A 24,699-nucleotide genomic window follows, 5' to 3' on the forward strand; every position below is an offset into this window, starting at 1 on the left:
TCTATACCAATCGTCCTCTAAAAGTTAGCTCAATTACATGTACGAGGCATTCCTTAGGAATTAGTTACACCAAGTCACTAAACATTTGAGTTTTTTCCACTTATATTCATTTCCTCAAATTTTCGAATGCCCACAAGTCCACAACCTCTTTCCAGTCTCTGCATTTCATTAGTATCACTATCAATCATAATGAACAGAATTGGTTTGTTAAAAAAAAATAAAAAATTAAGGGAGAATGATCATTAAAATCGAGATTTTGAAATATTTAAAGATAATTAAGGATTTTTTTATATTTTTAATCAGGTATCATTTATGAGTCAATTGAACATGTTAACTTTTCTCTTTAATTTTCTCGAAATAAAATTTAGGGGTGGACAAAAATGAAAAAATCCAATCAAAAACAAAAGAGACAACGTAAAAAAAACTAACGGATTGGCAATAAACTTCGATTGGATGGGTGTTCTATTTTTTTTTTCTTCTTCTTTTTGGATAAAATGGAAGCACATATAAATTGTGTCGGAAAAACTTTTTTCTTTTTCTTCTATCTGCGATGACAGGCACAAAAATATTCAACGTTTACACAAATAAGCATTCAAAAGAGGAATTTCATTGCCAAGTTAACTCAATTTGCCGTTATTACATGGCAACAAACCATACATTTGCATGTCACAAATTCATCCTCCATCACTATTGACAAATTCCAGAAAACAATTGTGGCAACTCCAACCATAGCAAAGTAGAAACTACCACCTGTGCAAAGTTTTCACAAAAGTATAGTGGAGTTCAGCAGAACTTAATTGTCATCCTTATTTCTCGATCATTATCACTAAAACATACAAATAAGTTTTACACCCACCCATCATTTAAGAGTGCGCTATAAAAAGTAAATGAATTTAACTGAGGTGCAGGTAATGAGAAGAATCAATCACCTACGAAGAACAGATCAGACAGCAAAACCTTGTGTTTTGTATTGTATCCTTCCATATGCTTATTTATTCCAATTGCCAAAAACACCTCAAATTTATTATTATTATATATTTTTTTTCAGCTCTCATCAGAACCAAACAATTTCATCCTTGACAAAGGGGATCTCAAGTACCCATCAACCTCAAACTTCTTGGGTGAAAGCTCCCTATACTTTGCAAACTGCTCCTTTGCTTCATCATTCTTATCAAGCAAACTATAAATCATTCCCCTACAAAAATAAGGCCTGAAATCCTTAGGATCCTCTTTCGTGAGTTGCTGATAAATCCCCAAAGCTTCATCCACATTCTTCTGCAGAAACTGAATCTGCGCCATTATCAACCTCACATCCCTCGCTTCCTTCTCCTTTTTATCTTCCTCAGCAACCCTCAGAGCCTCTTCCAGCCTCTTAATCACCGCTTCCCCTTCCCCACAACGATCCATCACCAACGCGTTCTCGAACAACGCCTCGAACGACAACGGATTCGCCGTTAGAATTTCCTCGTACAAATTGCGCGCGCTTTCGACGTCACCGATCTCGTTCATCAACCGAGCGGTTAGGAATTTCCAATCTGTTACCTCGGGTTGCGCTGAGACCAACCGTTTCAGGATCTTCAGCGCCTCCTCGTCCTCGCCGAGTTCGAGCTTCTGCTGCAGAAGAGACTTCAGAGCTTCCACGGCTTCGTCCTTCGTTTCAAGAAACTCGGATAGGGGCGACGTCGTTTTGCCGCGATCGATGTCGTTTTCCTCGAGGACCGTTGCCGGAGGTTCGGCTCTCGCCGGAGAGGCGGGGAATTTGACGGCGGAGACTGCGGCGGCGAAGAGTGCGGCTCCGGCGAATGTTTTGAGGTTTTGGAGTATGGGGTCGTTGGAGTTGGATGAGTGGGCCCTGACGGTGATTCGAGGGTTGTGTTGACGGCGAAGTTGAGGTAGGAAATGGAGATTGGGGGAAGAAGGTGGATTGGTGGAGTTAGAGTTGAAGGAGAAGATGGTGGATGAGGCAGTGGCTAAGGTGGAAGTCATGGTGGAATTAGGGTTTATGGAGTGAGTGTGGTTGGAGAAAACAAAGAAGAAAGAGCTATAACTATAACTAAGGGGTTACTGGTTAGGTTGAATCTGGGGTTTAAACTGCGTCGTATTGGGTGGTTAGGTGTGGCTGATTAGGTGATTTTATTTATTTAATATTTTTGTGTCCCCAGACTCCCCACAGTTTTTTCCATTTGTCTTGCATTGCCAAATTTAATAGTATATATTTGAATTCTCAACTATTAAGGAAAATATACATAAAACAAAAAAAAAAAAACTTTTGTGCGAGGTATTCGAGGGACGGAGGATCTTATGAGATGCTATTATGATACTATTATTATTCTCAATAGAACTAACATAATAACATTTAATGCGACAGCACAAATAAAGTAATACAATATAAGTAAGTGAGTCATAAGATATTTCGTGATTTAGTGCTTTTTGGTTTTTTGGGTTAGTTTTTTAAATTGTTTTATGGGATTAGTGTAATACAATTATACAATATCAGTAAGTGAGTCATAAGATATTGCGTGATTTAGTGCTTTTTGGTTTTTTGGGTTAGTTTTTTAAATTATTTTATGAGATTAATATTTATTATTTTAAAGGAAATAAAATTATTCATTTTAATCAAAATTAATATGTTTTATGGTGAGAAAAATAATTATACTATAGAAATTATGACGAGAGAAAGTGATAAATGTTTTTAATTAAAATATTAAATAAAATAATTTTAATTAAAATAATTGTCCTTTAAATGACATATTTTTTTCCTTATTTTATACATCATAATTCATTAAAATCTTAAATAAAATAAAATAAAATATTATTTCAATTAAAGATAGAAATTAAGAGATAAGTTTATCTTTAACACGTTCACAAAAATATATAGGATTCATATTTTCTTTTTCTTTTTTTTTTTACACCAGTCTTATTTATTTTTATGTATGTATAAAAAAAAATTTCAATACTACGAATATATCAACCTCTCCATACATGTGAAAAAAAAAACATTATACTACCTTGCTTAATGTTTATTCTCTTCCGTATCCTTATTTTTTTGGTTTCTGGTAAAGATGTTGCACTTGCACCGTATATTTACTCAATGCACGTGAGGAAAGAGGTCCTATAACTTTATGAGCCAACGCGAATAGCACGTGTATTGTAGCCCCAAACCAGAACGAACTCCTTCCTAGCTCCGTCGTCATCCGCCAACCGTTGTCGTTGGCCACGCGCCGCCGTACGTCTCTCAAATATTCCTCCATCTCCGCCGCCGGCCTTCCGATCTGGTGCGTTCTATTTGTCCTTTGTTCTGAGTTGTGAAATTTGGGATTTAGTTCTTTTGATGCTGATACTGTTTACGTCGATCCTCTTATGAGGAATTTCAATGGATAATTCATTTAGATCACTTTAAACAGCGATCAGATTGTTGAAAATGTGCTCCAATTCGCATTCCGTTTCTCAATTTATAGATCCTAATGTTCTCGCTGCTTTTGTTTTCGATTGGGATTAATGACAAGTAATGGATCATGGTTTCAATTGTTCACATGTACAGTGTCTAAGATCTGTGATTATTTCCTATTCGGAAGTATTCAGATTGACTTAGAATTACGTTTTTCAACTTGAAGACATTTTGGTATTCCTGTGGGAAAATGGGGATAAATTATTCAGGGAAGAGTTTTGTGTGAAAAACCCGTTGTTGAAATTCTCATCCCAAATTTTAAGGGGATACTAAATTGACTCATAGTAATGAATGGATAATATGCATTTTTTTTTGTTCAAAACTATTCACTTTCTAATACCTATGGCTAGTTAACAGTCTCTCCATCTTTTATTGTATCTTCAGTCATACCAAATGGCCAACAGAGTTCAAATTCCTACCAACAATTCAGCACTTATTGCCATGATTGCAGATGAGGTAAGAGTGTGGCAATGTCATACATGCTTTGCTGTAGTCTTGACTGTACGTGTTTGTGATGCATGCCTTTAAGATTTTCCTCAGCACATTTAAATTCAGATTGTGAGGGTTGAAATAATTATTGATTGAGGAAATTAACTTTGATATTAACAATTCACTACCTACACTTCAATTTGTAACTCAGGAAATAGAGTATGCAAGTTGAATTATTGTTATGAGAAATGCTAACAACACATTCTTTCCAAGATAATCTTTATTATTGAGTGAATTTTATGTGAGTCCTACTAAGTACTAAATAACTTGGGTCTGCTCTCTGGGGCTAGGTAAGGCTTAGGGTTTCTTGAATGGATCAGTCTCAGGGCCTAGAAAATCTGTGGATTGATATGTTATTCAGGATATATGAGAGCAAGGCTTTAAGCGATGAGATGGGTTAAGCAGTCAAGTTGGTGACAGGTCCGATGCTGTGAAAGCTCCTAATTTGGCTTTTATAATATGACAGTTCCTTTGGGTAGATTCAAGCAAGAATTACTAGGCTTTGAAAAATAAAATAAGCATGATATTATAAGTTCGTAATGCTCGTCCAAAGAAATTACATTTATCACCTGATAAAACTGAAGAAAAAGATTTAGAAAGTGAGAAAAGAGGAAATTAACCCAGGTGATACACTTAGGCATCACACATTGGGTGTGATTGCATTACACACATAGTCTCGAAGAGTGCAATTTGCTGCAATAACACATAAGTTGATCATTTATTGATATTTTGGTAGCTGAATGCATCGATTAGATAGGAGTATAGGGCTTATAAAAAATTCAAAACTTAGGAGCTAGTAGTCCTAAACTTCAGGTTCAATCACCCCAAGTCAGATATCCAGCCACTAAATAACATAAGGTGGCGTTTGGTTGAGGAGAAATTTTTTGAATACTAGGAAAATGAAATTGATAGGGAAATGGTTGGAAACTGAGTTTGGTAGGAAAATGTAAAAAAAGTTGTTTGGTTGAGTAAAATTTTACCAGGAAAATTAAGTGAAATTTGTGAAGAGTGTGTTTGGTTGAATATAAAATAATGATGGGTAACTATTTTGAATTTACGAAACTATCCTTTTAAACATTGCCCTTTTTTTTTATTTTTTTATTTTGAAACCCTCAGCCTTCACCACACACTACCGTCATCCTCCTTCTCTTCACCACCTCATCGTCCCTCCAAAGCCCATCGTTCCACCATGACCACTGCACCCAAACCACTACCCCACCTCATCGTCCTCCTTCCATCAACCCACCACTAACAGCCTTTACTTTATTTTTTTTTGTGAACCCACAACCACACCGCCGACCACCATCTCCATCCAGCCACCACCGTTCAGCCCCCCATCCTATCTTCATCTTCAACAGCCCATCACCGCCCCTCCTCTTCTCCTAGCCAGACAAACCAGCCATACCCCCACCTCAGCCAACCGATCCATCTCCAAACCGAGATAATATCAGAGGGTATTTTCGGTTGATTTAAAATTGCCTTTTGCAATTTAGACGGCTGTCCACCAAAAACCACCTCCCTTTAATCTTTCTGAACAGTGCCAATTCCCTGCTTTCATCAACCAAATGGGAAATGTCATGCAAATGGAATAGATGGGCATCGTTGCCAAATCCGTCTACCAAACAGAGACAAAGTGGATGCCCAAGTTCATTTGCATGGGGAAATTATAGGAACTCCTCAACCAAACAGCACCTAAATGGAATACCAAATAGATAAAAACAAAAATGAACACCCACAAACTTAAAACCCATACATTACAAACTAAATACCTAACTTTACAATCTTAACAGTAAAGAACTGAAATATCGCTATTGCTGAAAAGTAATAATAAAATTAAAAATTAACGCCTTTCTAATCTTCATAGCTAAAACCAAATTTAATCTAGTGAGAACTGTAACATTACAATTAGCCCCAACAAATTGAAACCAACTCGTGAGATATTTTATTCTTTAAGCTTATGTTTTTTATATTTTAATGCTGCATGCACCAGGTCCTCTTTCCATTGTAGATGTAATTTTTCATAATAGGTATTCCTTATTGAAATAATTAAGTGCTTGTTTGGCATGTTTTAATTTTAGCTTCTCTTCTCCTTAAAAGAAGAAGCTTAACCAAATATAATTTTATAAAAGCTCTTATTATAAAAAGAGCTTTTTTTGTAATGAAGAAAAGAGCTAAAAACTAAAAGTTTCCGGAAGGAGCTTTTTTTTAAAATGTATGCCAGCTTTTTCGAGTCCTTATATTTATTTTACAGTTTTACCCGTATTCTAAACTTGTATTTATAAATTTTATCCTTTACCTGAATAATCCATCCTAATAATAAATTATTTCATCTCCCCTTCTTCAAAACCATCATAACAACTTTATATAATCACCAAACAACTTTTAGCGTCTTTTTTTTTTTAACTTTAGCTTAAAAGTAGATTTTAGTTTAAAAAAAAAAGATGTGCCAAAGAGGCTCTAAAACGTCTTGAAGGCTTATCATGATGACTACTTGATTTTACACAGGATACTGTAGTTGGGTTTCTGTTGGCTGGAGTGGGAAATGTTGACTTACGTAGGAAGACAAATTACCTCATTGTGGATTCAAGTAAGCCACTGAACTATATTTTACTCGTTATTCTGTATGCATGACTGGTATCAAACTCTCCTAAACTACAATGTTTTTTCTTGTTAAATTTTACATCATGAAGTGACTCCCTACCTGTTTAACTACTGTCCATATTGTGATAGATACCCAATAAAAAATACGCCTATGTGCTTGTATGTTCTTATAAAGGCTTGTTGTTTATTAAGACATCGTAAGAATAGGGATGTACTTCTCGTAAATGTGATATATTGAAAAGTTAAGTTTCTATATGAAGTCCATGTTCCTTATCCTCAGGACATGATAAAGGATAGATAATACATTTCATATCCTAGACACTTAAGAAATTTGCATATCACACTTTTGTTGTACATGGTTTATTTTTATTTCTTTCTCACTGGATATTAGTAGATATTCTAGAAAATAGAAACTATGAGCTTGATCAGGATTAAAACCTCAGGTAATACTTGGTTTACTACAGATCTATAAGATATCATTTTTTTGGCTGCTGATAGTGTCAAGCTTTGAAGATTCCCCCACCCTATCTCTTTATCTTTGGTCAGTTTGAAATCAAGTTTATTTTACTTTAAGTTTTTATTTTATCTCTTGGCTTTGATTTTCAGAAACAACAGTCAAACAAATTGAGGATGCATTCAAAGAATTCACTACAAGGGAGGATGTTGCAATTGTACTGATTAGCCAATATGTAAGTCATATTTCATGGCTCAATATACACACACAAAAATGGCTCAGGCTGTTGTGTGCTTGCGTCTTAATTAAGTAAACAATATATCTGCAATTGTTAGTTCCTACTTCCTAAGGCCTGAAACATGAACTTATTATTTCCTAAAGCCTATTCCCTTACCCTTACCTATTGTAGTTTAGCACGTGCTCTGCCAGGTAATCAAAGTTATTGTTGTGAGAAATCCTGTAGGAAATCTATTATTATTCGCTGCAGCAGGTTCCAAAACATACATACGAGGTTTTGAGTGAACAAATTGCTCAATGAATAATGCTATACAATGATGGAGTTTTTCTTGGACCGACCAATGGGGCTATATCAGTGCCATTCACTCATTAATTGCACTGCTTTTCTAAAGTCCTCCTGTGGGTTTAAATGTTGCCAAGTAATCTGGTTTCTCACATTTGGTGCAATTCTTAGTTGGGCCCATTTTTTCTTTTTCTTTTTTTTTGCTCATTCAGCCATCTTGGTATCGTACCTGAGGTTCAAAAAATATTTCATGCACTTTGTTCATTGTTTGGGCACTTTCTTGCTCATTCGACTTTTGCCTGTGAGCTTGGGTTATGACCCTGCTATTTCTGTCCCCCACCCCGTATATCTGCATGTTTTGGACAAATTCAAAGATCTTATACTCTCTTTTACTGTGCAGGTTGCAAATATGATACGGTTTTTGGTTGATAGTTATAACAAGCCTATTCCTGCAATACTTGAAATCCCTTCTAAAGACCATCCTTATGATCCTGCAAATGATTCAGTTCTTTCACGAGTAAAGTATCTCTTTTCTTCCGAATCGGTGGCATCTGGGAGACGCTAAATTCACCCTTTTCAGTTACAGCTGCGGTTGTTCATTGTTTTTCTTTGTACATTATGTTTAATAATCATTTCTTAAAATTCATGTTCTATGTAGCTTAAATAATTTCTGCTGTATGCTGTTATTTTAAAAATCCTCTCATAGAACTTCAAGATGGGCGAATATTTTACAGTGTCATGTCAGACTCAGATGAAAGATTCATATGAAATATGCGCTTATGTCATCCCTCTCTGACTAATTTCAACCGTCTGATTGAAGTTTGCATGTTGTGACATGGTATGGTGTTGTTTGGCAATGCCTAATTCAATGCTTTCATCTCCGCAGTCTCATTCTCTTCAAGCAAAGGCATACTTTTTCAAAAATTTGATTAGTGTCACTCTGGTCGACTGGGTAAAATTGTTCTTATTTGCATTGTAATTGTTAGAGAAATATAAAAAACGTTAATGTAATCTTAATCAATAGTTTAAACTTTTGGGTTGAAATTGTTTTTATATAGTATATCAGCTGATATAAGTGGTTATAAGTTCGATTATTATTGTTTCTATTCAATTAATAAAAATAATTAAATATTGTGAAATTTTTTTAGTACAAATAGGTTGGATTTGATGTATCATTTATGCTTGAAGACTATTGAGTTCTTATGTGAAGGGATTGCTGTAGTTTTTATCCAATAGATTAAATTTTTGAGTTGAAATAATTTTTTATAATAATAAACTAATAATTAGTAAGAAAACATGGATAAAAGGCGTGGTTGGTTAACAATAAATTTTATCAAATTGCAAATATTATTTTCCAGATATTGAAAAGAATGCCAACGGTTCATTGTATGCCTCCAATCAGATGGACCATATGTTCAGTTGCAGCTAGACTGGGTCCTGGCTAGTGTATTGTTGAGTGGCTTTCTAAGTTCCGTGTTTATCATGCTACTTCTTAGGAGTATTGGTGGTTTAGATTGGATCGATTTTGAAGTAAAAATCATTTGATCCAATTCTTTCAGTTTGATTATTTAATCATTTATTCAGTTTTGATTTTTTTTTTAAATTCAATCTAATTTTATTCGATTTGAATTGGATCGGTTTTCGATTTTTTGAAAAGTCTAAAATTTAAGTTATATAAATAACTAGTTATATCAAAATAAAGTCATTCAAAGTTACAAACCAGTGAAAAATTCAAGTCTTCAAACTAAAACAAGTCTTAAAACTCATGAAAAGTTAAAATAGATTGTAGACAAATAAAAAACTAAAACAAGATAGTTTGTTATCAATAACATCCAAAATTTCAAGTCATCGTCTTTTGAAAATAATAAATACATAATATATTGGATTGATTTTCACAAACCAAATCAAAAATCGATCCAATTCAATTAAAATATGCAGGGTTTTTTTTTTGGTTTTCAGTTATCTGTTTTTTGGTTCGGCCACCGCGATTTGAATCGGTTTGGATTGGTTGATGAATACCTACTACTTTTTTTATCTGATCATATGCATTTAGGTTTCAGAACATGTAGAGCAGATAAGAGGACTGTGAAGAAATTCAAGTAACATTAGAGACTCGTGGAAATGAGCTTTTAGATGCATGATGCTTCTGATAAAATTAAATCTATTGATGGTGTGGCATTGTATAGGATAGGCGTAAATCTTCTTTTGGCAACATTGAAAGCAGATTAACAAGCAACAAGAGCAACTTCAACCGGTGAGTAACAAAACACCTACTGCTGACAAACAGTATGTCAGGTTTGTTGGCATATGATATAGCTGAAGGTATATCATCAGAAACGCGGAAGCGCATCGTACCGATGTGATGAAGAATAAAGACACCGCTTTGATTACCTGGGGTGAAACAGCGAGCGTGACAAATTCTCATGTTCAGTTCTCCTTCTCAAGCCTCACGATCTGCAACAACGCACCACGAACAGTCGCAATTTCGCTCTACGGTTGATCTTCCAGGCTATGACTCAAGGGGATCAGGGGGTCGTGTGGGCAAATGTTCAGATGATGAACGTCTGCCTCTTTGATGTGTTTCTGATGTCTGTAACCCTAGGAGGCACTAGAGAAAAAAGAGAGTTTATATACCCTGCCCAATTCAAAACTAACCCTAAACTTCATGGGTTAAAATCAGACTTTGGGCTCACTCTCACTAAAGCTATTGGGCTTAAGTGAAAAGAGCATACTAAACCCAACAATCTCCCACTTGCTCTTTTGGACACAAACTTGAGTTCATAAACCCAAGACTATGTAGTCTAGCCATCATTATCTGATTATACAACTCATCCATTGTCTCAAGCTAGCCTGGGGATCTACCATATGTCACTCATCAAGGCTCTTGATAATCTTTGAAAGATTATCTAATTCGGCACTACTCCACTAAAAGCCCGAACGTGAACTCCAAGATTAATGACCTTTATAACATGAATATGCATTGCTCCTTTACAGAATGTCTATAATTGATTGATTAATTTTCTGTAACCTAATCAATTATTTATTCACTTGACTATGATAGTTTCTCTAATGGATTAATTGCACTGGCTAGTGTCTTTAATATCCGAGTACTGAAACATATCAAGAGGATATTTCCTATAAACTCCTTGTTGTTTATCTCATAAATACCGATAATCAAATAATCTCACTCCAAAAATATTGAGTTATTGGACGTCATTAGATCGAACCTCACTCGTTGGTAAATCAAAGAATGAAAACTATTTGATTACCTATTTATAATAAACTCGGGATTAAGAACAATCACATAACTATAGTTAACTGGAGATTTGATACCTTATGACAGAAAAACAAGCTTAATCAAATCTCTCCTTGATCCTTTCAGTGTGAATGTTAATTCACACCAATATTTTACAATGATTCGGACAAAACCATTTCATAAAATATTGCAGCCTAAATATAGTGCCCAACTTTATTTAACAGCTGTGAATCCATTAATCAATTGTGAGAACCTATGATCATGTCCTCCATGAACGTATCCATATGATTATATACTCCACAGTTTGATCCGGACCTTGATGTTTATAAATAGTGCGCAAAATAAATAAATAAAACCTTATTTATGAAATTCAGAAAATGATTTCATTGTTTCATCGTCTTACTCCAAGAGCACAATGAAACCAATAGCTCCCACTTGCTTAATGCAAGTCTGGGATCTTCCTAAGACCCAAAGAAGTAATATGCCTCTTGAACACAAGTTTAGGCAAACTCTTAGTAACTGGATCTATAAGATCCACCTCTATTCATATCCTAATTGAGTAAAACTCATAGCTCGAGGTTGATTTTCTTGAGTCAATATACACTTGAAATAACTGAATTTGTGAAAACTCAGCTTTTCAAGACTCCCACTAGAATATACCAGCATATAATCTCTCGTTCTCCAAAGATACTTGAGTACATGCTTAACAATAATCTAGTATTCCTTTAGGTTCAAAATGGTACCGTCTCACTACTCCCACTGCGTGACAGATGTCTAGTTTAACGCCCAACATGATATACATGAGTCTACCTTTGCCAAAGCATAAAATATCCTGCTCATGCATTCTTCCTTCTTAGGAGTCTTTGGTTACTCCTTAGAAAGATGAATTCCACATTTGAGAATTTATAATTCTTCTCTTAGAATTCTCATGTTGAATTTTGGCAAGAGTTTTGTCAATGTAAGTAGCCTGAGGTGATGCCAACAACTTATTCTTCCGGTCTCATAAGAGTTTTAAACCAAGAATATAATTGGCTTCTCCAGTACTTCCATACCAAAACACTAACTTAGCTAACTCTTTATGCTTGATATTACCTCCACGTTGTTTTCAATAAGGAGCATATCATCTACATAAAGTACCAGAAAAGCTACTGTCTTCCGTTGGATCCTTCACATACAAATACACATCATTCATCAAGTTTCTCTCAAAATCAAAATTTTGATAACCTGATCAAAACTGATGTTCCAAGACCTGGATGCTTGCTTAATTCTATGAAATAGGCTTTCACAACTTGCATACCATGTGTTCCTACCCATTTGTTATAAACCCTTTTGGTTGTTGTATGTAGATATCCTGACATCCAACTCCCAAAATGAAATCTCATAATTGAGACTTATAGCAACTAAGAGAATTTGGATAGACTCAAGCATGGCGTTTGGCAAAAATTGCCTCCAAGCTAGCTTTGAAGGTTTTCACCTTCCTGTCCATCATCTCTTTGCCTTTTATGTCCACATGCACCTTGTGGGTTTTACCCCTCTTGGTGTCTTTATTAGGATTGAACGGAGTTGAAATACAAGTATTTCATCTCATTGTTCATAGCTTGAGCAACACTTGATCAACAACATCTTCTAGTGCATTATCGTAACTAGTAGGATCAATGTCACTCAACAAGAGACAACTTGAGAGTTAACAAGGTTCTCTCCCACTACGAATGTACTGCACTAGACCTTGTGTATTTATAGGTAAAATAAAGAGTGGGTCAAATGATGGATCCACAATGGTGAACTTCAATTTCTTGAGGATCCGCTTATTTTTGATATTGTTCCTCCACATGTGATACTAATATTTCTACTAGTTTCACTTATATATTATCATGTTGAATTTCCAATTACGGTTCTCTTGTTTGTTCACCTAGAGATATATTTATCCCCTCTTGAACAATCAAGGGAACAGTGGATGAAGCTTCTAGAGATTCTGAAAATTCTTGATCTGAGATAAATCTCATCAAGAATAACCTTATTTAAGAGCTTATAATTTCTCATCTAGTCCTCCTTTAAGAAAATCATGTGAGTGCTCACTTAGATTATCTCTTCCTTAAGACTAAATAAGAAATTATCCCTAGTTCTCTTAGGGTAGCCAAAATATATGCACTCTTCCATACAATATTCCATCTTATTTGACTGCTGTTGTAAAATGTGTGTCGTAGCACCTAAATCCGAATATGGTTTGATCTGGACTTGCACCCTTTCCATAATTCTTTAGGTGTCTTTACAACAAACTTTGACGGAACCAAGTTAAGAAGGTACATTTCCTTCTCTTAGGCATCTCCCTATAACAACATTGGCAAAGATGAATAACTGAACATGATCTTCACCAAGTCTAAACTGTTTAATTTTTGCATACTGCAACTTCATTCAACTAATGCGTTCTTAGAATTGACAGTTACGAAAACCATCCCCTCTTAAATCAGGTAAAACCTGAACTTACCAAACATGTAGCTAACACTTTAGTCAGACCAAAGTGTTTTGATTTGAACACCTACATGTTTTTATGCGTCGGACTTAAACATCTTGGAAATTTCCAAAAGCTTTAGACTTATGGCGCACTTGGTTCATCTGTCCAAATCCAGAGTAAACATTCATATAATGAAGTACTCATCACCTCTTCTGGTCTGAATGCTAATTGATCCACATACATTAGTCTGCACCAGTTCTAGTTGAATAGTTGTGCAAATATTTTTGGCCCCTTGTAGGATTGCTTGGCCATTTTACCTTCCAAAATAAGACTAACATGTAGCTTTTAGTTAAAAGATTCTTGAACTTTCAGTCCCTCTTTTAACTAAAACATGTTTCTTACTTGAGGTAATATGACTCAATCACAAAGGCCAAAGTTATGTTTCATTTGAAACTTTTATTTCTTTGGTGAAAATCCTTGTTCGTCATCCTTTCCATTCAACATAATAAATTAAATGGGATATATAACTCAAGTAATAAAGACAATTTAATATACCGGAATAAAAGAAGATGAACTTCTTATTGAAATTGAGGAATTAAATTGTACTATTAAACCATGTTTCTGCAAAGTAACTAACAGAAATAAAATTTCTCTTCAAATTCGGAATAATTAAACAGTCATACAAAACTAAAGTCATAAACTATCAAAAGATAAAATAACTTGTTCTACTGCTAATGCAGACACAAGCTCCCCATCTTCAAGCTTAAAATATCTTTGTCCAATGGTAATAGGCTCTCTATGCTTGAACCACTGCAAAGAGCAACAAATATAGTTAGTGGTTCCTGAATCATAGATTCATCCACTAATTGAGCCTTTTAAATTACCATTATCTTTTTCTTTTCATCACCTTTGGGCAATCTTTCATCAAGTGTCCCTTTAGCCTGCACTTGAAGCACTTGCCTTTTGGCTTCTTCATTGCAACTGGTTTAACAACTGATAACCAAATCATTTTGTTCTTGTTACCATCCTTGGGTTTCCCTTTGGATTTAACAAGACTCTTAGCAAAACTTGCACTGACTGCATTCTGTCTAGCAGAGCTGCTAGACACAGCAAACATGTCATTAAAAGTCTGAAGCATTTCTACTCCACTCTTAATCATGTACACTTGCTTCTGCAAGTGTTTCGAAAGACTGACAATAATATAGCAGAGAACTACCATATCTGCCCTCTCCATTCTGAGAAATGCATCTTAGTTTCCTTAGATGCACTCTCTACAGGTTGCCATGGCTTTGGTATGGTAAAGACAAAATTCAGCTTTTCATGTTTAAGAACAACATCAAGGTTCCTTTTCCATTCTTCATAGTTTGTACCATCTATAGATTTTTGTCTCAAAATCATGGCTATAGGATTGAAGGAAGTCATTTTTTGAAGAAAAAATATATAAAACACACAATTACAAACAAATAATGCAATAAACAAATGAAGTACAAGTAGATTCTCATAACTACTCTTGTTTATTGTTAACAATCCTTCAGTTTATCTTTACAAGGCTTATGATGAGAAAGTCACTTGTAAAAATCAAAATTGTTATTTGAGCCTTCAGTGCCATTGATAGAGCCTCGATGAGAGGGTTAATAATTTTACCAAAGTTGAATGTCATTAACCATTGTTTAATTTCAAAATTATCCTTAGTTCTAAGCATTGCCGACGATGGGCCGTACATTACTTTACTAAAATTTTGAAATTATTAAGATTTAATCTAGTGAAATCTGATTATCCTTATCCGATGGGGCTTCAGCGATAACCATTTCACTAATAAACCCACAAATGGAGCCCGCAGATTTTAAAATTAATTATTTAATTTTTAAAACCTTCACCCATTCAACATTTTTGTTTGAGAATTTTCATAAGCCTTGTCGAATTCATTGTTTAATTTCAAAATTATCTTTAATAACTTCGTATTATCGACGATGAGCCGTACAATACTTTATTAAAATTTTAAAATTATTAAGGCCCAATAAAATCCAATCATGCTTATCTGTTTGGGCCTCACATAATTATTTTATTGATAGGCTCACAATGCGCCTGCTAGGGGTGGTAAACAAACCAGGGGCCTTTGGCTCGGCTCGGGAAGGCCTGAACCTACATGTCTGAAATTGGTTATTGGAACCAGACTTGGACTTGTATAAAAGCTCGTTTAATAAAAAGGTCTGAGGCTCCAATTCAAAAGCTCGGCCTTGAAGCCTCTCAGGCCGACCTAGTATATTAATTTTTATTTTTATTTTATATTTTTTATATACTTGTAATAGTCCTCTCTCTCTCTCCTCAATCCATTTCACCCCATTTTTTTGGTTAAACAGATTTTTTGAATAATTTTGTTCTATATTATGTTGTTTATATATACATTGAATTTATGAATATTTATGGAATTACTAGTGCTGTTGATTGTATATTCTGTTTGGATAAATTTTTGTTGTCTTATCTTTTTTTTATACAGTCTAACAGGTCAAACCAGACTTTTATTTTTTGTAAATAAGACAGGCCAATGCCGATAATTATATTCGTAACAGGTAACAGGCTAAGTCAGACTGACACATTTAAACGCAGGCTTAGCCTTTTAAGACCAAAGCTCGGCCCGGCCCGTTAACACCCCTAGCGCCTGCAGGTTAAATTAATTTCTTAATTTAAATCTCCTCCCATAATTATCTAGGTCCAATCTAATAAAATCCAATCATGCTTATTCGATGGGACTTCACATGATTATTTTATTAATGGTCCTATAATGCGCTTGAAGGTTAAATTAATTTCTTAATTTAAATCTCCTTCCATTCAACATAAACAATATTTTCCAATTTTCAAGAATTATTTAATTGAGAGTATCCTTTGTTTGATTTCAAAAACTATGTAAGCAAGAGCACCGATGAACGTGCATCACTTAGCTTATCTGAATTTTAAAATCATCAAGGTCCTAAAATACTGTCATGATAGGCAGCGTGTGCTTCACACATTCATGATACATGATTGTGGTATGCATTGTGTGTTTAACACATGACCATTTTAGTAGACCCACAAATTACTCGCAGAATAAAAGAATTCTCTTAGGAAATTTTCTTACTAATTTGTCTTGATTTTAAACTCCAAAAATAATCAATTTGATTATTCTAGATTTTACCAAAATCATAATAATTAATTAATTTTCGAAATTAATATAACCATTAATCTAGATTTTGTTTCTAAAATCATAATAATCCTAATTTTATTTTACCGGAATTATTTAAAATCAAAAAACTACGCGCATAAACTATCATTCTAGTCGGTAATGACATAATAGTAAATATGCACGTATGACATGTGATCATGCAGCAATATGGAACCTTCTTATCCTATATGACATGTTATCGCAAATATCATGTTAATCGCACATATAATTCATACCAATCAATAAAAGCATTAAATAATAAATTCTAATTACTTTAATCCATGGTCTTCCTATTTTAAAGAAAATAAAAAATAAAAAAATAAATATTACAACTTTGGAGTTCAACTTTCGCCTAGCTCATAGTATCTGTCTCAAGCCCCTTTAGGGTTTCCATGGGCCCAAAAGCCCAAAGACCCAATCCTTTGGCGAGAAACCCTAGGACGCGAAAGAGGAATCCTAGCCGTCAGGTCTGCCGTGCCGTCACCCAAAGTCAACTCAGGCCGAAACTCCAGGGGAAGGACCGCCATATAGAAACGAGTTCACCACCGCCGGACCACCCAAAAAGGTGGCCGGACGCTCCCTCAAGGCCGAGTAACTTTTCATCATTATAAATAACATATATCTGGGTATTAATTGTCTTCAAGTTGGATACTGATTTTGGTAAACGACACAACTTTGCAAAAGAGGTTCGAGATAAATCTCTCCAGGTCCTACATTTTTCTTTAGAAAGGCTCACAAAACCTACAAATGAAGGGTTTGTTTCATTTTTTAAATTGATTTTTGGTTAATTCGATTAACTGTTTTTCAGTTCAGTCATAAGAGGCTAATCGCATGCCCGACCTGATAACTGGCCCTAACCGGTCATCCCGCCGGGTCACCAAAACCCGGGTCGACCCAGCCAGATCGGTGCAGATTTAATAACACTGATAATAAAGCAATTTGTGCAATATTTTCTTATATCTACCTAAAAACAAAATATGTATTTATTAAGCAATACCAATGCGACAAAGAGATGGAGCAATCACAACTTAATAAGAGATACAAACCTCAACAAAAATTTTGTCCTCATATTTATTTTCCTAAATCTTTGATTGAAAAAACAGAAATGAAAATGGAACTGGAATAGAATGTACATTCATATATTTAGTTTAGTATATTAGAAATAAAATGATGATTTATATTTTATTTTATGTTTGTTATACTATAATTGAAAATAATAATAATTGTCGCATTTATGTAGTAAGATTAGGTCTGTTTTCCTTAATGGGGTGAAGTAGTAAGATTAGGTTGGTTTTCCTTAAGGAGGTGAAGTATCTCGATATAACAGTGATATAATAGGTAATGATATAAATCAAAGCTCAATAGTCTCATACTAAAGCTCAGAGCGAAATTGTGTATGAGGGCACACTAACTCTGGGAGTATTTTTGTATAGCAATAACTTTTTCAATACTGTTTAGAATATGTCTTTTCAATGATTTAGACGAGGAAGATTCCCCAACGAAGAATAAAAAAAATGAGTCGTAATTGCTTTACTCTAAAGGGCCTCATTTAGGGTTGATAAAACAGGCTAATCCGACTCAACCCGAAAAAAATGAGTCGGATTAGGATTGATTCGAAAAAAAACGAGCCAGAAAATTCAACCCAACTCGACACGAGTAAGGTTAGGGTTGGCTCGCGGGTTGGCTCGAAAAAATGGCTCGTGGGTTGGCTTGAAAAAATGGCCCACGGGTTGGCTCAAAAATGGCTCACAGGTTGTCTCATTTTCAGCTTATTTAAATAAACATGCAGTATTAATGCACCAGCTATGCAATTCCCATCAGCTTAAATAATACAATTGTCTTATAGAATAGTTTATAAAAAAAGAAAATAAAAAGTTACAAAACGAGAAGTGAAAACAAAATGTTCTAGTTTCGAATTTAATTTACAACAAATTTGCACCAACATTGAGAAACAATCAGAACCACCTACTACCAAGTGGGTAAGATATTTGAACCAAACAGAGCTAGCACAGCCTAACAATATGAAAATGTTAGCAATGTGAGAAAATTAGAGACTTGGGTTTAGAGAAAGAACAAAGACGATGACAGCGTGTGTGAATTTTGTCCATTTTTGTATATTATATTTTGTATTTTTTTATTTAAAAAAAAAACTCAACCCATGAACTGGCCCGTGTGATCCGGGTTGGCTCATTTTTTTTCAAACTGACTCGGATCGGATTGGTTTGAATTCGCAGCTCATTTTTTACCAACCCTAACCTCAGTCTATCTGAGGCAAGCACATTCAGTTGTACGTGAAGTGTGATTATGCTCATACGGAAAAGTGAGATCCTATACAATAAAAATATAAAAATTTATTTTAAGAATACAAATGACCCCTTATATGAAGTATCCGACTCATTGGATTGGGCAATATAGTTGATCGAGAATAATAATAATAATAAATTTTCTTTTTTTTAATTTTAAACATGGTTGACTCGACGAATATTGAACTAAACAATTTCTCGGGACAAATTGGTCTAACAAATTATTTTTTAAATTTTTTTTAAAATCACAGCTTCGACAGAAGGATTTTGGATTTAAATAAACTAATAAGTACTCCGTATATTATACAGCTACTTTGAATTTTAGTAAAATATAAGAAAATCATAAATTAAAAAAATACTTAAGAAAAATGTTTATAAGGAAAAAAGTATCTAATGTTACTTTAGATAGCTTTATCTAATGTTCATCGAAACGAGTTGGCTTATATTATTTTTTTTTTGGAGTTACCCAACCCTAATTATCTCTTTGAGACGAGTTGGCTCCCTCCGGTATCCCCACGAGCTTCGACTCTTTGAGCCGGCTATGAGACTAATCCGGAGTGCGGAGGAACAGTGATGGCTAAAGGTTCAGCCCCCTCCCCAAGAATGCATTCAGCGGGAATCGAACACATGTCCAACCCCACTAACGTGTTAACTTTTTTAATTTATTTTTCTCAAATCAGCTCTCAAATCTTTTATTTATTAGAATTGTCATATTTATTCATGAAATCATTCAAAAAGATGTAGCCATAATATGCACTTATTGAGGATAACACTCTCTACAGATTACACAAAAAAGTGGGCTCCACGGCGTTTTAAAAAAAACTTTAAGGGAAAAAAGTTTCCGATGTTACTTTAGATAAAGTTATCTAATGTTCATCGAAACGACGTCGTTTTGAGATTAAAAAATTAAAAAATTAGAGTGATAAAGACTATTCTAACCCTGAAATAAATTAAAATTACAAAAATATCATGATTTTCGTCCTAAAACGACGTCGTTTTGATGAACATTAGATAAAGTTATCTAAAGTAACATCAGAAAAAACATACCCAAACTTTAAATTGAGTTTCATAATTGAAGACAGAACTTGCTCGTTTAATATCTTTCTTCACATAATTTTATCGTATACAAATTATGCCAAGTGGCTCCGAGCCTATGCTATTATGAAAACATTACATTGCAAAATTAAAAAAGAAAAAAAGAAAAAAAGAAAAAAAGAAAAAAAAAAGAAAGGAGGTGGACTGAACGCTCGCTCTGATAACTGGTGCGGAGTTAGGAGTGAGGTTTGGTGTGTGCTTTGAGAAGCAGAAACCTCAGGTACGGACTCAACCTCAGGTTTGGACTCTTACCTCTCTCTCTATTCTGGATAGCCGTTAATCTCCGTCAACCTCTTCAACTCCGTTTCCCGAATCACCGGAAAAAATGGGTGCTAGGGTTCCGGTGCAGCACTACAATCTCAACTCTCCCACTTCCTTCATCGAGAGCCCTCTCCACGTCCTCAACGCCGTCGACGCCAGGACCGCCGGCCCCGCCATCGACGACATCGCCGCCGTCGACACTGGAGATACCCTCGATAACGAAGACCACGATACCGCCGCCGCCGTCTCCGTCGTGAGTGTGCCCTCACTGCATTCCTCTAATTATTTTTTTCCTTCCTCTTTTCAATTTTTCCAGCGTATGAATTTTGTTTTTTCAATTTTCGTTTCTTTTAGGATTGCATGAATGAATCCCATACGAGTTGTTTGCCACTTCACAGTGTGGAGGTTGACGAGGATCGCTCCAGTCTCGAGACTAACGAGTCTTCTAGAGCTCCTCTAGTTTTGACCATTGAGGGTAAAATCCTCTAGTTTTGGTAGCACATTTGAACTTGTGATATTGTTCTAGGTATGTGGATTTTTGTGTAATTAAAATTGAGTTGAGGTGAATTGATTTTAGTTCAACTTGGAACTAGATGTTTCGCCTATCGAATCGGCGAGGGCGAAGTTTCTGCAAATTGTTGTGGAACATTTTATTGATCACCATGAGATCGAAGTGCCTGATCCCGAGGGTGATTACGCTGGCCAAGATAAAATGAGTAAGAGGAGGACAAGAGAGATTCATTATGAAGGAGACCCAAATTATGCTCTCCCTTTGATGCATGTTGCAAATATGTATGAAACTTTAGTTCGTGATGTTAATAGTAGGCTTGATTCCTTGAATGGTATTCGCGAGAAGACAATTGGGGTGGCCCTTGAAGCTGCTGGTGGTTTGTATAGAAGATTGGCTAAGAAATTCCCTAAAAAAGGTATTACATTTTTCCTTGTACCCTTTCTAAATTCTAATTAGATTTGACTTGCTTCTTTTATTTTTTCAAATTCTTTGGCAATTTATTGTTGGAAAAGAATTTTTCTATTTCATACTTGATGTTTCATCATTCTTGAAAAATAGAACTTGTGCTTGGGCTGTGCATGCAGAATGGCAATTCGGGTTGATACGACACTATACGAATTTGACAATAACACGATAACACTCAACACAAACACGACATAAATTTGAAAATGGGTTAAAACCTTCAACACGAACATGACCCGCTTATTTTGCAGGTTGATAAATCTGTAACCTCAAAGTGTGTCACTTATTATGTGGGTTGACATGACATGACATAACACGAATAACTTGCCAACCTCACTGTGTTTTGCTTATTATGTGGGTTGACATGACACGACATAACACGAATAACTTGTCAACCTCAAATTGTTTTGCTTATTATATGAGTTGACACGATATGATATGACATGAATAATCTGTATACGACATGACATAATACAAATAATTTACAAGAAGTTTCATGCGGGTCAATTTCATATTTATATGTTGACACGTAACACTACTCGAATTTTTCGAGTCGACTTTTGTCAACACAAACACGATACGAATTTGAAAACGGATTGACTTGAACACAAATTTTTCTTGTCATGTTTGTGGGTCATGTTGAAATTACACAGTGCATGCAACTAAGCACTTTGGTGTAAGAGGGATTTTTTTTTTTTTTTTTATGACGTATTGTTGTAACATTTGATGCCTTTTATCTGAGTTGCTCCTCAACAGGACCACGTACATATAAGAGAAGAGAATTGGCGACTTCTATGGATACAAGGACAAGGTTCCCAGAGCTAGTTATACAAGAAGAGAAGCGTGTGCGCTTTGTGGTAGTTAATGGATTAAAAATTGTTGAAAAACCAAACAGCATGTCAATTGACGACGCAGAGTGGTAAGTTGAGTGTTGCGGTGTTTATTTCTTTTATTGTGGTGGGCTCTTTTGAATGGCAAGGTTTGTTTAGGTAAGAGTTTAATATTATCCTTTTTCCTTAGCTGAAGATATGCTTTCGGTTCATTCAAGCATTAATACTGTACATATATGCATAGGTGAAGTATCCAAGCATATTAGTATCAAATACGTATCTGACACTGATACTCAAATAAATTCATATATTGGTGCTTAATAGCTGATGAGCCTAATAACAAAAATGGTTGTGATGAAATAGAGATTGAGCATTTATTTGAACTTTGAAGGTGAGTATGCTTGGTCTGACTTGCTTTGTTCTTGGTTTTAGGTTTAAAAGACTAACAGGTCGGAATGAAGTAGCTATCTCAGCTATTGATTACAAATTTTACTCTCCAAGACACAAGTATAGGCGTGGTGCATCAATGTCACTTTCAAATATCTCAGATATGCCTGTAAGTATGATGTGCCTCATTTTGGTAAATGAAGTGCTTCTTTCAAGATGCATAATAGATGAACTACTGCAGTTTTATGTCCAATGTCTAAACTGCAATTTCTAAATTTGTGCCATTACGGAAAAGTTTTACTAGCATGCTCTGATTATCAATATAATGTATTTTGTCATCTGCTGCCTGCATAATACTGATTGATATGTCATGATATATATTATACTAAGTGGGATAATAAGACTATATTTAGAGGGTGCATAGATTGTAATTGCTGCACTTCATTGTAGCAAAATTCTATCTAGTGTTTATGGTATTGACTTTTAACTTGTTTTTACAGTGTTATACTGGAGCAGACAATTCTACCACGTTGGTTACTACTCAAGAATTTCGCTCAGTAAGTGGTATATAAGTTTATATATATTATTGTCATTGTTAGCTTGTCTTCAAATGGGATAGTCAGTGCATGCTGTTTTTTTCACTTCAGTATATTTTTTGGGTGAGGACTGCAGATGATGTCAATCATTCCATTAAATTTAAGTTTGATCAAATATGAACTTGTTGCTTTTGGTGATTGGTCTTGCTTAAAACTGACGAGTAAAATTATAATTAAGCACTGTATGTTGGCTTCTTTTTCTTTCTTTTTTCCAGTACTTCTGAGAATTGGGTTCGTTTACCCTATTTTCGTGTCCATGCCTTGATTATGCTATCTGTTCTATTGATTGTGGTTACATTTTTTTCCTGTTACTTTTAATAATATTTTAAGAGCATTAGCATTATATGGGAACTTTTTTTTTCTCAGCCACAAAATCAGCAGCAAACCCCGTCCAAACATCCCTTGCAACCTTTGCCACATCAACCTCAGTTTCACCCAGTTCTCCAGAACAGTCAAACTATGCACCAAAGTCAGCACGCAGGGCCCTATTCTCATAACCATCAAAGTGGTCCCCCTTCACATCTATCAGAAATTTCTCATACTCACCAGACGACATCAATATCTCAACAGATGACTTGCTTACAACCACTCACAGGCAGCCATGTTGGGGGACGCTTGCACATGCTGGTGAGTTTATTTTATAGATTCTGTTTTATTGTGGATTATGAAACTTCTTTTATCAAATGAGGATAACGTTTTTATAATTCAATTTGCATCTCTAAAAGGGTGTTAAGACCAACTTATTGTGTTTGCTCTATAAGCTCTAGCCTTTGAATGTTGTTTCAACAGTTAGACATAGCTTTGAAAGTAGATACTTGTTTTGGATTTCTCAATAGGACTAAGGGTTCACCTGATCTGCCTTATTATGTGTAATAGTCGATATGGTGCATAATAAGGCCAAAAGATTAGATAAAATTGTGGTTTTCTATAATGCTATATGAGGCATTTGTGCAGATTAATTATTTTAATGATTTTAGTTGTTTAATATTTCATAAGACTACTTTATCTTTTGCTGAATTATATCACGTTGCTTATAATACAGGCACCAACTCCGGCAAAGTTTTGTGATGAATGTGGGGCTCCATATTTGAGGGAAACATCTAAGTTCTGCTCCGAGTGTGGATCAAAGAGGTTAGGAACATGACAGGTTTAGACAAGTTTTTCATAGTATTTTTACCTTTTGAGAAATATATGTAGCCTAATAAATAGAAAAGAGTGCAGTCTTCACTTGAAAGGTGTGGCCTGGGTAAATATTTGTAGATATATCTATTGGGTTTGCACTGCCAGCTTTGTGAACCGAAATGCAGAAAGACTGGAATTGACAAGCTGGTTTATATTGTTGGCTTTTTGCTGTTTTAGTACTAGTATGTTCGAACTGACTGTATTTTTACTAACCACATGGATAATAGTGGGGTGTTGTAAAATCGTGAGCTATATATTTCTGATGAGATTGTAGAGTGAATTGGAAGATTTTGTACAAGACTCATAGGTCAAGTTTTATTGATATTTATTTTGTTGACATCAAGTTTTAATTTATTTACTTTAATAAATCAAACTTTGTTATGGATTATTTGTACTGGTTTCAAATTTCATTGATGATCAATGCTAATTCAGTTGGAAAATTGTAACTTAGGTGGTTCACTATCAGCCGAAGCAAGCTGTCATCTGAAGCATGGCATTTGAACAGAAAACTATCAAGACCCAAAAATTTGGCTAATTAAGATGTTTTCCATTTTAGTTTGTTTATTTTTTAACCAAACAATAACGTAATTTAACCTAAAAAGAAAACATAATTAGCCACTGAAGAAGTTTTTCAATTTAGCTCTTATATTGAT

General features: G+C 34.9%; 3 protein-coding genes across 4 annotated transcripts; 2 read left to right on the forward strand and 1 right to left on the reverse strand.

The window, feature by feature from the left end:
• Positions 1-589: 589 nt before the first annotated feature.
• LOC133288655 (protein SLOW GREEN 1, chloroplastic) lies at positions 590-2,151 on the reverse strand. Its single transcript, XM_061486466.1, has one exon. The coding sequence runs from the start codon at positions 1,984-1,986 to the stop codon at positions 1,045-1,047; it is 942 nt and encodes a 313-aa protein (XP_061342450.1). The 5' UTR covers positions 1,987-2,151; the 3' UTR covers positions 590-1,044.
• A 909-nt stretch (positions 2,152-3,060) lies between these two features.
• Positions 3,061-8,338, forward strand: LOC133288659 (V-type proton ATPase subunit F-like). Its single transcript, XM_061486473.1, has 5 exons — positions 3,061-3,275; positions 3,833-3,904; positions 6,443-6,524; positions 7,145-7,227; positions 7,913-8,338. Exons 2-5 carry the CDS (start codon positions 3,842-3,844, stop codon positions 8,075-8,077), a joined length of 393 nt encoding a protein of 130 aa, XP_061342457.1. The 5' UTR covers positions 3,061-3,275; positions 3,833-3,841; the 3' UTR covers positions 8,078-8,338.
• An 11,591-nt stretch (positions 8,339-19,929) lies between these two features.
• On the forward strand, positions 19,930-24,327 carry LOC133288658 (uncharacterized protein At2g02148). 2 transcript variants are annotated; one of them, XM_061486472.1, is made up of 9 exons: positions 19,930-20,055; positions 20,154-20,331; positions 20,433-20,553; positions 20,672-21,004; positions 21,808-21,970; positions 22,314-22,437; positions 22,769-22,825; positions 23,231-23,491; positions 23,907-24,327. In XM_061486472.1, the coding sequence occupies exons 3-9, from the start codon at positions 20,439-20,441 to the stop codon at positions 24,006-24,008; spliced, it is 1,155 nt and encodes a 384-aa protein (XP_061342456.1). In that variant the 5' UTR covers positions 19,930-20,055; positions 20,154-20,331; positions 20,433-20,438; the 3' UTR covers positions 24,009-24,327. The 2 variants fall into 2 exon arrangements, with proteins under 2 accessions (XP_061342456.1, XP_061342455.1); XM_061486471.1 differs by having other exon boundaries at positions 19,930-20,331.
• The last annotated feature ends 372 nt before the right edge of the window (positions 24,328-24,699 follow it).

This window comes from Gastrolobium bilobum, unplaced genomic scaffold, assembly GCF_033153095.1.
Source record: "Gastrolobium bilobum isolate Gb01-03AN ecotype WA unplaced genomic scaffold, APGP_CSIRO_Gbil_v1 utg12205, whole genome shotgun sequence".
Lineage (NCBI taxonomy): Eukaryota > Viridiplantae > Streptophyta > Magnoliopsida > Fabales > Fabaceae > Gastrolobium > Gastrolobium bilobum.

What these genes read in the sequence shown, in the direction of transcription:
- LOC133288658 (XM_061486471.1), top strand. Translation starts at nt 20,143, where the DNA reads ATGGGTGCTAGGGTTCCGGTGCAGCACTACAATCTCAACTCTCCCACT. An exon ending in TCTAGTTTTGACCATTGAGG is followed by an intron (nt 20,554 to 20,671) that starts GTAAAATCCTCT and finishes ACTTGGAACTAG; the next exon opens with ATGTTTCGCCTATCGAATCG. An exon ending in TAAGAAATTCCCTAAAAAAG is followed by an intron (nt 21,005 to 21,807) that starts GTATTACATTTT and finishes GCTCCTCAACAG; the next exon opens with GACCACGTACATATAAGAGA.
- LOC133288655 (XM_061486466.1), bottom strand. Translation starts at nt 1,986, where the DNA reads ATGACTTCCACCTTAGCCACTGCCTCATCCACCATCTTCTCCTTCAAC.
- LOC133288659 (XM_061486473.1), top strand. Translation starts at nt 3,842, where the DNA reads ATGGCCAACAGAGTTCAAATTCCTACCAACAATTCAGCACTTATTGCC. An exon ending in TTGCCATGATTGCAGATGAG is followed by an intron (nt 3,905 to 6,442) that starts GTAAGAGTGTGG and finishes GATTTTACACAG; the next exon opens with GATACTGTAGTTGGGTTTCT. An exon ending in TTGTACTGATTAGCCAATAT is followed by an intron (nt 7,228 to 7,912) that starts GTAAGTCATATT and finishes TTTACTGTGCAG; the next exon opens with GTTGCAAATATGATACGGTT.